The following is a 13,077-nucleotide window of genomic DNA, read 5'->3' as shown; positions in this document are numbered from 1 at the left end:
CTCTATTATACGCACGTTTTGTTTCTTAATCTTCTGTTTATTAAGAAAAAGAATTAAAATAAACCTACCTGATGATGATCTTGATAACTGTCCATTTTCTAAACGGGGGTGCAGGTAACACTTAAAAGTCTGGTAACAATTGAAAAATGTCCACTTTGGTGACAATACAAAAATGTCCACTCAAGTGTGCAATTAAAATGTGTCCATCCAAATGCAAAACTCGAAAATTATCATATTTTCGCTTATCGTTGCGCGCATATCATTATTAAGAATAACAAAACTGTCTTTAGCAACTTTATAACCGCTTCGTCGATCCCGCTACTTATCGTCGTGGCTCGATCGTCGTTGATGTTCCACCTCGACGAGGAAATGGCTTCTACGTGACAATCGGCGCGCAGGGACCAGCTTAAATAGCGAGCGCACCTTCCAGGACGAGACGCGACGGCCGACTGACAATGACGCAATCCGCGACGCTCGTCGACATGAAACAGTTCTTTCGCGTGACTCTGAGTAAAGTCTGACGGGTACAAAGATCCGCGATATTTGTACCTGATGAACTTGTAAACGCAGCGAAAACCAAAATCCACGGGGTCGCCCGCGAAACTCCGCGTTGCATGTCGCAATCGCGGCTTCCCGTTACATAGATTTCCATTACAAGGAATAATGAGTCATCGCGAGAAAACGATTCGATCGCCAGGTCCAGCCTCGACGTTTCCAAGATCGGATGATCACCCTCGGTTGAATCCTAGCCGATGATCTTCGAAACGTCGAGTTTTCTGGATTGGAACAAAGATGACCGATATCTTAGACATTTCCGTAATGAAGCTAAGTTTCGCTCTTAATGAAAAATCCGCTCTAAAGATTGCCGTGAAGATGGCTCTAGCTCAATAAAAGCATTCTGATAAAATATCTTAATATATCGCACCCCGAGAAGAATATACTGTCACAACTAAAAAATTTCACAATTTTCAGGAGACAGGAAAAATTCAATTCAATTTTTTTGAATTGTGAAATAGCTAACAAATTTTAATTATCTTATTTTGTTATAATGAAACTTATATTCTGTCTCTTGAAGAGGTCTGGTGTGATTCACCTGTCAATCCATTTATGACACTATTCATCCAGGAAACCGCAACATAATTGGTTTAAAAGAACTTAACAATACTTCTGCCTCGTACAGCGGATTTCGCATATAGACTTGTGAGACTATTACTGCAGCATTTTATACATAGTTCTTATATAGGTTTAACTCAAAATCGAAATTTTTTGAGTCGTGACAGTATATTCTTCTCAGGAAGGGGAATATATTCCTAGAAAAACACGACCAACATTAACATCGAATATCGGTCGAAACACTTGTTACGCTTTTACGTTCGATTAATTTCGTGGCTTTTGCACTGCGCAAGAGTAAGCGAAGATTTCGTTGCAATACCCGAATCCGCGTTCCCGACGCAGCGATTGATGTGGGTGAAATGACTGCACCGTTTCGTCGCTTTGACAGCTTTTATTTACAAACACCACCCCGCCAAGTATCAGCGTCGTCTTGTTTCTTTGTTAATCCATTTAACGTGTATTATATTTCGATTGAAACGGCATTGATCTATATCGAATGGGGGTGGGAGGGGGCGGGGGAGCGGGTGAAGGGGCGAGGGTTTTTCGGGAGCGACAGCTAAAAACAGGCTTACATTCGTAGAAGAGCAAAACCGAGGAAAACCTTCGTTCTAGCGAGGTTCGCGCGGCGACAAAATCGAAGGCCGCGTAATACAAGTCGACGTCGCGGAGAAAAGAAAAAAAAAACTATTTCTTCGATAGATTATTTAAACTTAAACGAGTCGAAAGACTCAATTTGGATTACTGTTGCATGCCGAGAGGGATTTCCCTCTCGGCGCGTTTGGTCGACGAAAACCAAAGGCGAGTTGACGCAATATTGCATCAAACGCCTGACGCAATGCCCCAAAGCGCCATGGCAATGCGATACGAAAAAATAAAATGAAATTGATATATATCCGTGAATAAACTTGTACAACTGTGAATATGTATATTAAAAGATATCGAATAAAAGTTATTAAAGAAACAGTAAGTGTCTATAATATGCGAATAAAAATTGATTTTTTTCCTCCTCGTCTAAATCACGAATGTTTCTGTAATAGAAAAAGTCATCAATTCAGACTTGGTTGATGTGAGGATGAAATCGTATGTTCGAAGACTGAAGTAGCAACCCCTTCGGCTTTTGCCGCCTCGGTGTTCCTGGGAATGTCTACTGCGGGAGCTCGTCTACCGCACGAAAATGGTATTCTACACCTAACGCGGAGACTCTCAACCCCGTCCTGGACGAGAGAGGTCTCTGTTTCTCTCTCTTTCTCTCCCCCTCTCTCTCGGAGAGACGATCCGAGATCTCTCCTTCGGATTACAAATCCTCAGTCGTCCATATCGATCTTCAAATTGTCCGAGGGTGTCGCGCGACCCCCACGGGTTGAGATTCACCTGGATCTACATGTCTCTATCTAGTCTCGCGACAAGTGGCTGCATCGACATCGAGCGGCCGCGAATTCCACAAAGAACAAGTCGAGTAGGGAACGACGACGCTCGATTTCGGAATTTTTCTTCTCGTTTTCCCTTTGTCTCCTTTATTATTTATCTTCCCCCCCGCGAGTTTATTCCTCCTCACCACTTCGCGTCCTGTCACTCGCGCGTTAAGTGATAATTCGCTACTCTCATTAGCAAAAACCGTAAATCTCGTATCGGCTACACGTATAAATTGTGCAAAAAATTTAGCATGATTAATCGTAGGCCTTTCTTGTCGGAAAAGGCACGCGTACATATACATATATGTATCTCGCGTCGTATCTTTTTTTTTTCTTATCGTGTCTCTTCCATAGAGATTCTTATATCTCTATGGTCTCTTCTCTGGTGTATGCATATGTATATATATATGTATACATATTACATAATGCGTAAGTCGTGTATACAAGTACATGTGTAGATATACCATCGACAAGAAAAATGGAGGAGCAGGCAGGGGGAAGGGCAGGGTAGGGTAGGGCAAAAGGGGTGTAAAGGGACAGGGAATATACATCGAGCACAATGATACCCACAACAGCAATCATAATAAATACCCCGTTTTAAGTACATGAAAAAGTCTCTCCTGCATGCTCTCGATATTGCTAAACTTCAATCATGCCAATCATCACCCTTACGCGAATATTCTCTCCTGACTCTATTTTCTTCTTCTCTTTTTCTCTCTCTCTCTCTCTATATCTCCCTCTTTGATATTTTTTGTGGCAGAATTGCAGCAACTGCAATTTCTGCCATCGCCCGAGCTGCCGCAAAAGCAATGAACCGTTTGTCGTTCGTTGAGTCATGATTGATAAATAAATATAAAAAGAGCAGCAAGATAAAAATTATATAAGACGTAACATCGTCTTGTGGAATGGAAATGAACTTGCAAGTAGGACTTCGTGATAAAAGATTAAAATAAAACCGTTTCTAGGAAATGTATGTAATAAGCATTAACTTATTAGTTATTACATACAACTATAACGCGCTTGTGACGTTCAGCGTTTGTATATTCGATGAGTAATCATCTCATGTATTTATCAAAAAATGTTACGTGTTTCAAGCGTTTACTCAGATTATTTGGCGTTTCGCAGATTTCAATACTCTTTCAAAAAGCACGGAACAAATCGCTTCGAAGTGTCGAACAAATCGATGGATCCCGAAGAATGAAAGAAGACAGTCATTCCGATCCAATGAGACAGCTTATTGATAAGCGATATTGCTGGAATCCTTTAGCCTTTAGAACGATTCACGATGAAGTCCACATGTTATGTAATCTCGACTTTTGTCCCGGGATCGTGAAACATCGTCGAGCATGTACAAACGCCTCCTTCGGTACGATGGCAATCGTCGTCGCAAAGCAAGACACACAAAACTGTGGATTATGGTTTTTTTTTCTCAGACATTTTATCAGAATTTATTATTTCGTGTAAACGTTTATAATAATTATAATTTACAATTACGATGGGTTGATGATAAATACAAATAGAACAACGTAATTTGGGTCGGGGAGGAAAAGGGTGGAATAGAAGGAAGAAAAGGGGGAAGAAAAGGCGAAGAGAATAAATGGTTGGAGGAAAATAGGTAGCTGGATGGATGGCAATGGCTTTCCGTATGTGAAGAAAAGAGCGGGAGCAGGATAACGAAGGACAAATCGTGTGAATTCATGTGACTGAATTTGTAGTGGAATGAAAAGACGTGTCGTCGTCGCTCTTCTCGCGATCGCTAACGTACGCACAAATTGCCCTCAAAAAGTATAGCTCGTGTTTTTTATTCGAGATAATCGATTTGAAAAAGGAGGAGACTTGGATGGTAAAGAGGGTCGAAGAAATTCTTTACGTGCTAAGAAGCCGCTGATAATGCAATGATGATGAAGATAAAGATGACGATGAAGATGAAGATCAAGATGAAGATAAAGATGATGATGATTATGACGATAATGATAATGATGATGATGCTGGATGATGATGATGATGATGATGAATGATGATGATGATATTGATGATAATGAGGATAGCTCTCCCGACCGAGTAAAGTCACTGCCAGGATTATTAAAAAAACATATAACGTTTATTTTAGAAAATTCATAATATCCAGAAAATGAAAAGAACACAAGATGTTAACGTTCGATTTGTTGAATTGGGTGGTGAGCGGGATAAGGATAAGTTAGATTGAAGAAAACATCCCTGAAGAGTAGATTCAAGAGAAAGAGGCGAAAGGAGGAACTATTGTACTCGGAGGAGAAAGAGGACTCGCGAGAGGTGGGGATGAAAAGAGAAGGATGATATATCTGAGGACCCGCTGGCCGATGGCATCGTGATGGCCTGCGTATCTTACCACTTTTGATTACACACGCACGCACATACACACACCCAGTCTCGCCCAGCCAGCCCTCGTTGAACGAGGACTTTCCGGAAGAGATAGGCTCAGAGAGATGAAATTTGTAGGCTGTAGCCTTCATCGTTCGACTCCTCGATCTTAAGTCTCTTAAATAGCAAAATTTCGAGGCAGAACGAAACGAAAGAACAAGATTTAAACGACAAGAAGCAAGCATAAGAATTTCCACGATCGTATTTGATCTCCAAGTCGCGTAAATATACTCTTATTTCACGTTACATCTCATTTCTTGTCATCTGTATCTTATCTTCATTTTATCCTGCCTCGACATTAAAAGACCTCGTCTGTAATGGACGCAAATCGCGAATTATTTCTGCCAGAGTACCGGCTTGATTTCCACGTCCCGCATCTACTACTGCGATAGAAACGAAACTGATATCGGCGATGAATTATAAACACGAGACTTCAATCGTACACGTATTCATTCTCGCTCCCATTTGACGGAAGGAGGAGGAAGGTGGATAGGAAGAGTCGCCATTCGAATGCTGTCACTGCTCATCGTCTCTTCGACACCGCGTCCGTCTCACTCTCGTTTTTCTCTTTCTCCCCTTCCTTCCTAGCAACCGAACGTTATTCCCGCGTGTTTCTCCCCTTCCCGGCGATTACGGACAATGTTGTTGCGACAAAGACACACCGATTATACATCGAGAAATATTAACGCGATAACAGGAAAACGTTTACCCATTCACGTGTAATTAGCGACTAACTTGCTGAGAACTGGCTGGCACCCATAGGCGGCGATATTACATATGCGTGATACAATGTGTGTATGTGTGTATGTATGAATATATATATATATGTGCTGTCAGTACGCGCGTATATACATATACTTAATTATACATATATATACGAGAAGAGCATACGAGGATGCATTTCAGCTCCTCGTTTCATATCTCTTTTTCTTCTCTTCGCGTCGGGATGTCGAACGCGAGCGGAGAGCGTGATTTTGGATAGTCTTAGACCTCCCGTTGGAATCTTGCGGTTTCCCCTCTAACGTAGAATCTTTTCTGTTAACAATGATCGAAATACTTACATCGCGTTACAAACACGTGGTACACGTCGAAGACCTAAATCGTCCGATATAAATTGTTAACACTCAATTCAAATACGTTGCGTAATTTATTATTCGACACATCGTCTCGGTCTTATATTCTAATCAATCAATCGTAATTGTATATGCAAATTCTTCTCCGTGACTTTCTTCGATGTGTACACCTCGATCGAGGGACCAAGCGTTGCGAGCTTCCTCTCCCTCGAGGAAGCCTTGATACTCTACCTTACACGACGCTATCTTCGAGAAGCAATTGTAAATCGTGATTCGCAACACGTATATAATTTTCTCGCAAACTCTCGGAAATGAATATCGCAGGACGAAAGTAAATACGTGGCTATATATCTATTCGTGTGTATGTTGTGTGCGTATAACTCGTTCTCTCTCCATTCTTCTCGACCGCGCTACAAACTTGCTAAGAGTTACGTGATATAAATATATTTATATATCTTTGTGTATATATTATATAATTGCGTATAGTATAATAGAGAAAGAGAGAGAGACGAGCGGTCGAATAGAAGAGCGAGAGGAAGTTGAAGGTCCAGAATATGCAATCTCTTAATAACGTGTCGCACGTGTGTAATCTCTGCGCTCGACGACGACAATGGGGAAACGAGCGGCTCTTCAGATCCTCGTCCTCCTTCTTCCGCATTCCGTTTCACGATCGCACGAAACTTAGGGGAAAATATGTGCGAACGACCGCGACGACGACCAGAACGACGACGAGAAACGTCTTCTCTTTCTCTTCGCGTTACAACACAATTGTGATAATACTTATATGCTACCAACGACCCTGATCGATTCAATCTTTTCTCTCCGTGGATAAATTACAGACAGATTGAAAAGTAATAAGAGAAATCCAAGGAACTTAATCCCAAACTGTCGGACTGTCGCGACTTCGGACTTTCAGTAAATTCGCGAGGTTTCGGTCGTGGCAAAAGGAAAAGGGAGGAAAATCCGCGTAGGAAGAGATATTGAATTGCATGCAAATCATATCATGTGCGCAATCATGGTGGTAATGTTGGAGAGAGAGGAGAAAAAAATAAAAAAAAAAAAAGATACAGTGTTTGAAAAATCAAGTCACCACTGTTGTTTGTTTTGGAACTTAATAACTTAATGTATTTGTTTTTACTCTCCTTTCTCCTCCTGCATTCTTCCCTTCGTATAATAATATTCGTTACTTGCTAGACAATGTGAAATTTAATTTAAATGACAACTGGATATAATGCAGTAGATTCATGCGTGCTTTTTTTTCATTTCCTCGTTCTCTTCGCTTCTTCTCGTACCTCCGCGCTGTTTCTTTTCTCGTTTTAACTTTAATGTTTTTCTTTTTTGAGATGGTAAGCAGCGAACAGATTTTGGGAGTAATGACAGTGGGTCGGTCGGTCCTCTGCATTCCATGTCTCGTCCCGATGTGATTTACCCTTTAATAGTACATCACTTTCTCGTTTTCTATTCGCAAAACTCAAATAATCTAGCGTTTGCTTTCTTTTTTCTGCTATGTGCGTTATCGACAATGAGGTGCATGCATGCACGCGCGCGTTCGCGCAATGATTTTCGCGTCAACGAGACAAGGTATGCAGGGGAGATGTGAGTGTGTGTGTCTCCTCCTGTCCTTTCCTCTATTCATCCACAATTCGCTCCTTCCTGTTCCTCCATACAAATGGGTCAATAATAAATGGATTCCTTTTTTATTTAAGAAATTTCGTGCGCGAGAGACCGAATGATCCACGCCCTACTCGATTGTTCTTCTCTCCTCGCCAATGATAGTCTTCTTGACTCGATGCTTCACGATCAACGTTCTTGCCTTTCCGTCTATCCCGAGTATCGACCGAGATTCCAATTTCGAGTCTAAGTTCGATCTTTAAGATCCTTCTTGCCATCATTCGCGAACAGACACGATCGAGCATTAGTGAATAATTCGAAAGCTCTCGACGTTCGAATTTTTCAAACCGGATGTAGCAGCTGTGGCGGTGGCATTGGCAGCAGTGTGCGGTCATGTCAGGAAAAAGAGAAAGAGAAAGAGATAGAGAGAGAAAAAGAGAGAAAGATCAGTTTTTTGAAAAGGAGAGTGATTTAAGGAAAAGGGAGGTCTTCGATTGGAAGGAAGGAAGGAAAGAAGGAAACGAGGTACGCGAGGGACAAGAGGTCAGGTGGACATGGATGGATGGATCTGGGTGGATGGACATATGGGTGAGCACTTCAGGGGGACGGGGGGACGATAGAGAATAGGATGTTCTTATTAGGTTTAGAAAGGACTTAAGCTTAGGAAGGTTAGTTGTCGCCGCCCTCCTGTGGCTCGTCCCCGTCGCCCTGCGTGTCACTGGTCCACAGAGTGAGGTTGTCGCGCAGAAGCTGCATGATCAATGTGGAATCTTTGTAGCTGTCTTCATTAAGTGTGTCCAGCTCCGCGATCGCATCGTCGAACGCCTGCAAAAAGATTTAATTCTTTAAGTCTCTTGAGCTTTGCGATCCCATCGTCAAACGCCTGCAAAGTTATAAATGCGTCACAGATACGTTTTTATTCTATATACTACAATCTCAATGTTATCTTTTAATAAAAGAACAATTTAATTTCCAAATAAAATAGGAAAATAGCATTCTAAAATGTACATGTATTTTCAAATAAAGAAATAAGACTCATTTTATGAGTACAATTATATAAATTTGGTCAAATATCCATAAAGTCATATCTATAATTACAATCAAACTATTACTTAATTAATATAAATAGAGAATACGATGCGGGATGGTTAGTGCGGTATCAGTGGAGAAGTATCTCAGTTTACTAATTACGTATTAGCAATTTGAAAGAGGATTAAATGGCACAACATTCACACAAAAATATTAATGTTAGAATTAAATCAAATTAGGGAATTTGGTCGTTAGAGAATAGATAGGATAAATTAAATTCACACGGCAAAAACTGTCGATTTCATAGTAAGACTGTTGAAGTGCTGATTCCCTATGATTTAAATATAGAATATAAAAAAATAGAATATAAAAAAGATAAATATAAACATTTTAATGTTTCTAATTATCTAATTCAACGAAGAAATAAGACTCGCGGTTCTTACTCTTTCTTTATTGCTCAAATCACGAAGAAAGACCGAAATTTTAGCAGGAGTGCTTTAATCAAAGTATATAGCTCTAATTCTCGCCCGTGTTTCTTATCAGCAGTCTTATCACGTACCCAGTTCGACGGCGAACGCGTTAATGCATACAGAGGGTTTATATTAGAGAAAACTATCACGCAGTAGCTAAAGCACAAGCCCTCCACAAATCCTCCCTCTAACCTGCTTGGCTAAGTGACAGGCTCTAGCCGGGGAATTGATAATTTCGTAATAAAAAACGGAGAAGTTGAGGGCAAGGCCGAGCCTAATCGGGTGCGTAGGCTGCATTTTCGCCTTCGCAATGTCAAACGCCTCCTGGTACGCCTTCTGCGAATCCTCGACTACCGCTGCAAATGCAAATCAGCCTCTATTCAGATTACACCTTCCACGACCTCATTTTTGCGCCGTGATCATTGAAGTAATAATAAATTGTCGTTGTCGTCGGGAGAGGAGCGCGAGGAGAGGAAAGGCGAACGAAAGCTGAATAAAAGGAGGAAAAATGCAAGAGAATTTCAACGATTCGCCTCGCGTCTTGTCCTACAAAGACCGCACGCGCGTGGCCGTTTCACTCGGAACTGCGTCGGCCTTGAACGAGCCGTGTCCATAAATCGTCACCGATCTTCCATGATATGACCCCGCTGGGACGTGCATCTCCGTCATCTGAGTCATCGCGTATGAGTCAAATGAACGCCCGACGGTATTATTAAAAATTTAAATACAGGCGCTTTTTTCTGCATATCAGACAAGTTTACACGCGCTATTTGTAGGAATGTGTTTAAGCAAATTGGTCAACAGCTGTGCAATTATAGTTATCGAAAGAGCACTTAGTTATTAAAACTGCATCTCGATATTACATTTAACAATGTTACACTATTATCGGTTGATATTTTTTACAATACGTTTGTGTATGTAATATTACTTTTTATCTTTTTATCTCTGGTCAAATATTTTACTTTGCAAGTAAGTTATCACAGATTTTAACATCGCTGTTCGTTTAGAGATATAGTTGTGCCGTATCTCGGGACAATCGTTACCGAGACCGATAACGCGTTTCGAAGTAGCAAACTAGAAGATGACGTCGACGATCTTTGTAGGACAGAAGTAGACAAGTTGATAGAACGAGTCGTTCGTGTAAGATAAACTTTTTTGTCACCACTGTGCACCGTCACCACCATCACCGTCATCGAGCTCTCTATCCCACGGAATCGCTAGAAAGATAAGGATTAGTTCCTCTGATCGTGTACCTGTTTGGCCAGTTGACAGGCCTTGTCTGGTGAATTGAGAATCTCGTAATAGAAGACAGAAAAGTTGAGGGCGAGACCTAGCCTGATCGGGTGGGTAGGCTGCATCTTTGACTTGCTGATTTCGAAGGCATCCTGGTATGCCTTCTGGCTGTCGTCTACCACGGCTGGATATTACGTGGATCATCAACATGTCTGTTTGTCTTGTTTTGCGTGAACTAACACGCTTCGTATCAAGTTGATTTGAGAGCTACTTAGAACTCAGAGGTACGTAACATGGATTTATCGCGTTTCGAAATGCCGTGAAAGAATTAACTTGGAATTAAACTTTTTCATTAACTTAAAAAGCTCTTAATTTCTATATTTTTTATTAAAATTTATAGACTAACCATTTGTATTATTTATATTATAGATTAACTATTTATATTAGTTATCGATTTGCTCTATTTACGTTCTAAGCAGCTCGATTGCTTTTTAGGCAATGTATATAAAGAAAACAGATGAACAATCTATTTTCATCTAAATCTAATTCATTTTAACATAAATATTTGCAATTCCCTGAACTTTATATAAACTTCGTTTGGTATAAATCTCATAAAAATGCTAACTTTATTATAATTCTAAAAAATGTAAATTCCAATAAATGTATTCAATTAATTTAAGAAACAGGGTCTCTAAGTTAATCTTCAACGTCTAAGGCCCAGTTTCACAAGTAAACTTTTAACCTTAGATTAACTCACTCTTCGTCTCTTTCTAAGAGGGACGTTAGAAGGAGACAAAGAATGAGTTAATCTAAGGTTAAAAGTTAACCGACACTTGCGAAACTGGGCCTAATATTGTCAATACATGGCATCAAATAATTATACACAAAAACAAAAGATATAAAAAAATACTTAAATTAATAGTTAATAATTATCTTTGTAGTTGATATTCTTCGTAGAGCCTCGTGACTCAAGTTTCACTCGCGAACGTCACAACCGACTTTCACTGTGACCGACTGAGACTACAACTGACTCTGTTTCCGATGTAAAAGTCCAAGGATCCGCCCATACATCAAAAAGAAGCATCTGTCGATGCAGCTGCGTCGCAACACGAGTGCCACAAGTGTTCGATTTTGAGAGAAGTGTATCCCATCCATCTCGGGCACTTGCATAACTTAGACGCAGTTGCATCGATCACATCGAGGAGGCGATCGAAGCGAGAGGTAACGATTTTCGGAGCATTGATGTGGCAACGATAGATTTTGGACGGCACCTTTTACGTTACTATCGGATAAGAAGTCACGATTGTATCACTACAAAAGATGGTAATCGCGCGCTTTCGCGTCTCTCTCTCTCTCGCTTCGAGGTCTCCCCGGGGGATCGCAAAGTAACGCGAGGAAGATCGATACGTACTATTTCTGGTTTCACCAGTGGCGACTTCTGCGAGATACCTGTAGTAGTCACCCTTCATCTTGAGGTAGAATACTTTGCTCTCGGCATTGCTAGCCTTGGGGATCAGGTACTTATCCAGGAGTCCCTGTAAAGACGCAAATACAAAACAAATGAACAAACGCAGTTGCTGAGAAAAAGAAAATGAAATTGATGTAAAATACAAATCAAGTTGACTTTTATTTAATTTCTTGCGCTCCGAGTATCTTGATAATTGATAAAATAAAAATTAGGAACGTAGGGTAACGAAAAAAATAAAACAATTTTCGAAAAAGACTAAATTGTGTTATCTCTCGCGTGTCTTGCTTGCTCCTTTAATCAAGCAACTCTCTTATCCGAATCACGCTGTTGTGATTAAATCGTGTTTCATAACTGAATTAATTTAATGTGTGATTCACAACTCCATATAGAGAACTATTTCAAATAAAAATCTCAAACTTTACGCAATTAATTAAAATACAAGGATATATATAATACTATTATACAGTTACATTATTATTTAATTATATATATAAATTGTCAATAATATAATATATAATAACACACATTTGTATATAATGCTGAAATTATTTTCAAAAATGAATTACACAATAAAACATCACGATTTAGACTAATCGATTATTAATTGCCATCGGGCAATAAAGCATCAAACGTGGTCAAATTAATGTGGACAACAATGTGGAATTGATGCGCAATGCATCGATCAATGACGAGTTCGTTTCACGCTACGCACATTCAGCCGTGTCTATGTTAATGACGTAACAGCAGTGTTGGCCGACCGACTTTACATATGCGAAACTCACGTGCAAACAGCGCGACGATATTTATTGCGTCTTAACGCAAACATAATGCACCGACCGTCGCGGTCGGGGCGGCGAGGAGAGGCAAAATTCGCCCCGATTGCTGTTACGTCACGTTAACTTGGCAACTTTCGACCCAACAGCAGCGAACAATACAACACCATGTATATTAAAATTGCGCATTATCTAAAGATCGCACAGATTTAATTTCCGAAATAGATTCCGTTCTTGCTGTTGCGTTACCTCGTAAATGAGAGGTAAATGAACGCGCTGGGAGCCCAAGTTTCTAATTTAACTGCTCCCCGGTTATCTTATCGTCGTGCGAGACGAGTATCAAAAAGCAGCGTCGCCGCACAAATCGTCGCATTTCGATGCGCGAACCGTGCCGTCATAAATTATGCCGCATAATCACGTGAGCGCGCGACTCGCGTCGCAATGAAGGTAGAGGAAAAAAAAAGAAGACAGAAGACGTGTCCGTACGTCATTGCC

At 40.5% G+C, this 13,077-nt stretch overlaps 1 protein-coding gene across 1 annotated transcript; it reads right to left on the bottom strand.

The window, feature by feature from the left end:
• Positions 1 to 3,241: 3,241 nt before the first annotated feature.
• LOC112453457 (14-3-3 protein zeta) lies at positions 3,242 to 11,927 on the bottom strand (the record flags this gene model as incomplete). Its single annotated transcript, XM_025014243.1, has 3 exons — positions 3,242 to 8,434; positions 10,362 to 10,525; positions 11,753 to 11,927. Coding segments are annotated over 3 exons (495 nt in total), but the record flags the coding sequence as incomplete, so codon positions are not given.
• Between the last annotated feature and the right edge of the window lie 1,150 nt (positions 11,928 to 13,077).

This window comes from Temnothorax curvispinosus, unplaced genomic scaffold (assembly GCF_003070985.1).
Source record: "Temnothorax curvispinosus isolate PA1 unplaced genomic scaffold, ASM307098v1 QBEX01004378.1, whole genome shotgun sequence".
NCBI classification, from domain to species: Eukaryota; Metazoa; Arthropoda; class Insecta; order Hymenoptera; family Formicidae; genus Temnothorax; species Temnothorax curvispinosus.
Note: the sequence above shows the minus strand (reverse complement) of the source record. Positions and strands in the feature narration are given on the sequence as shown.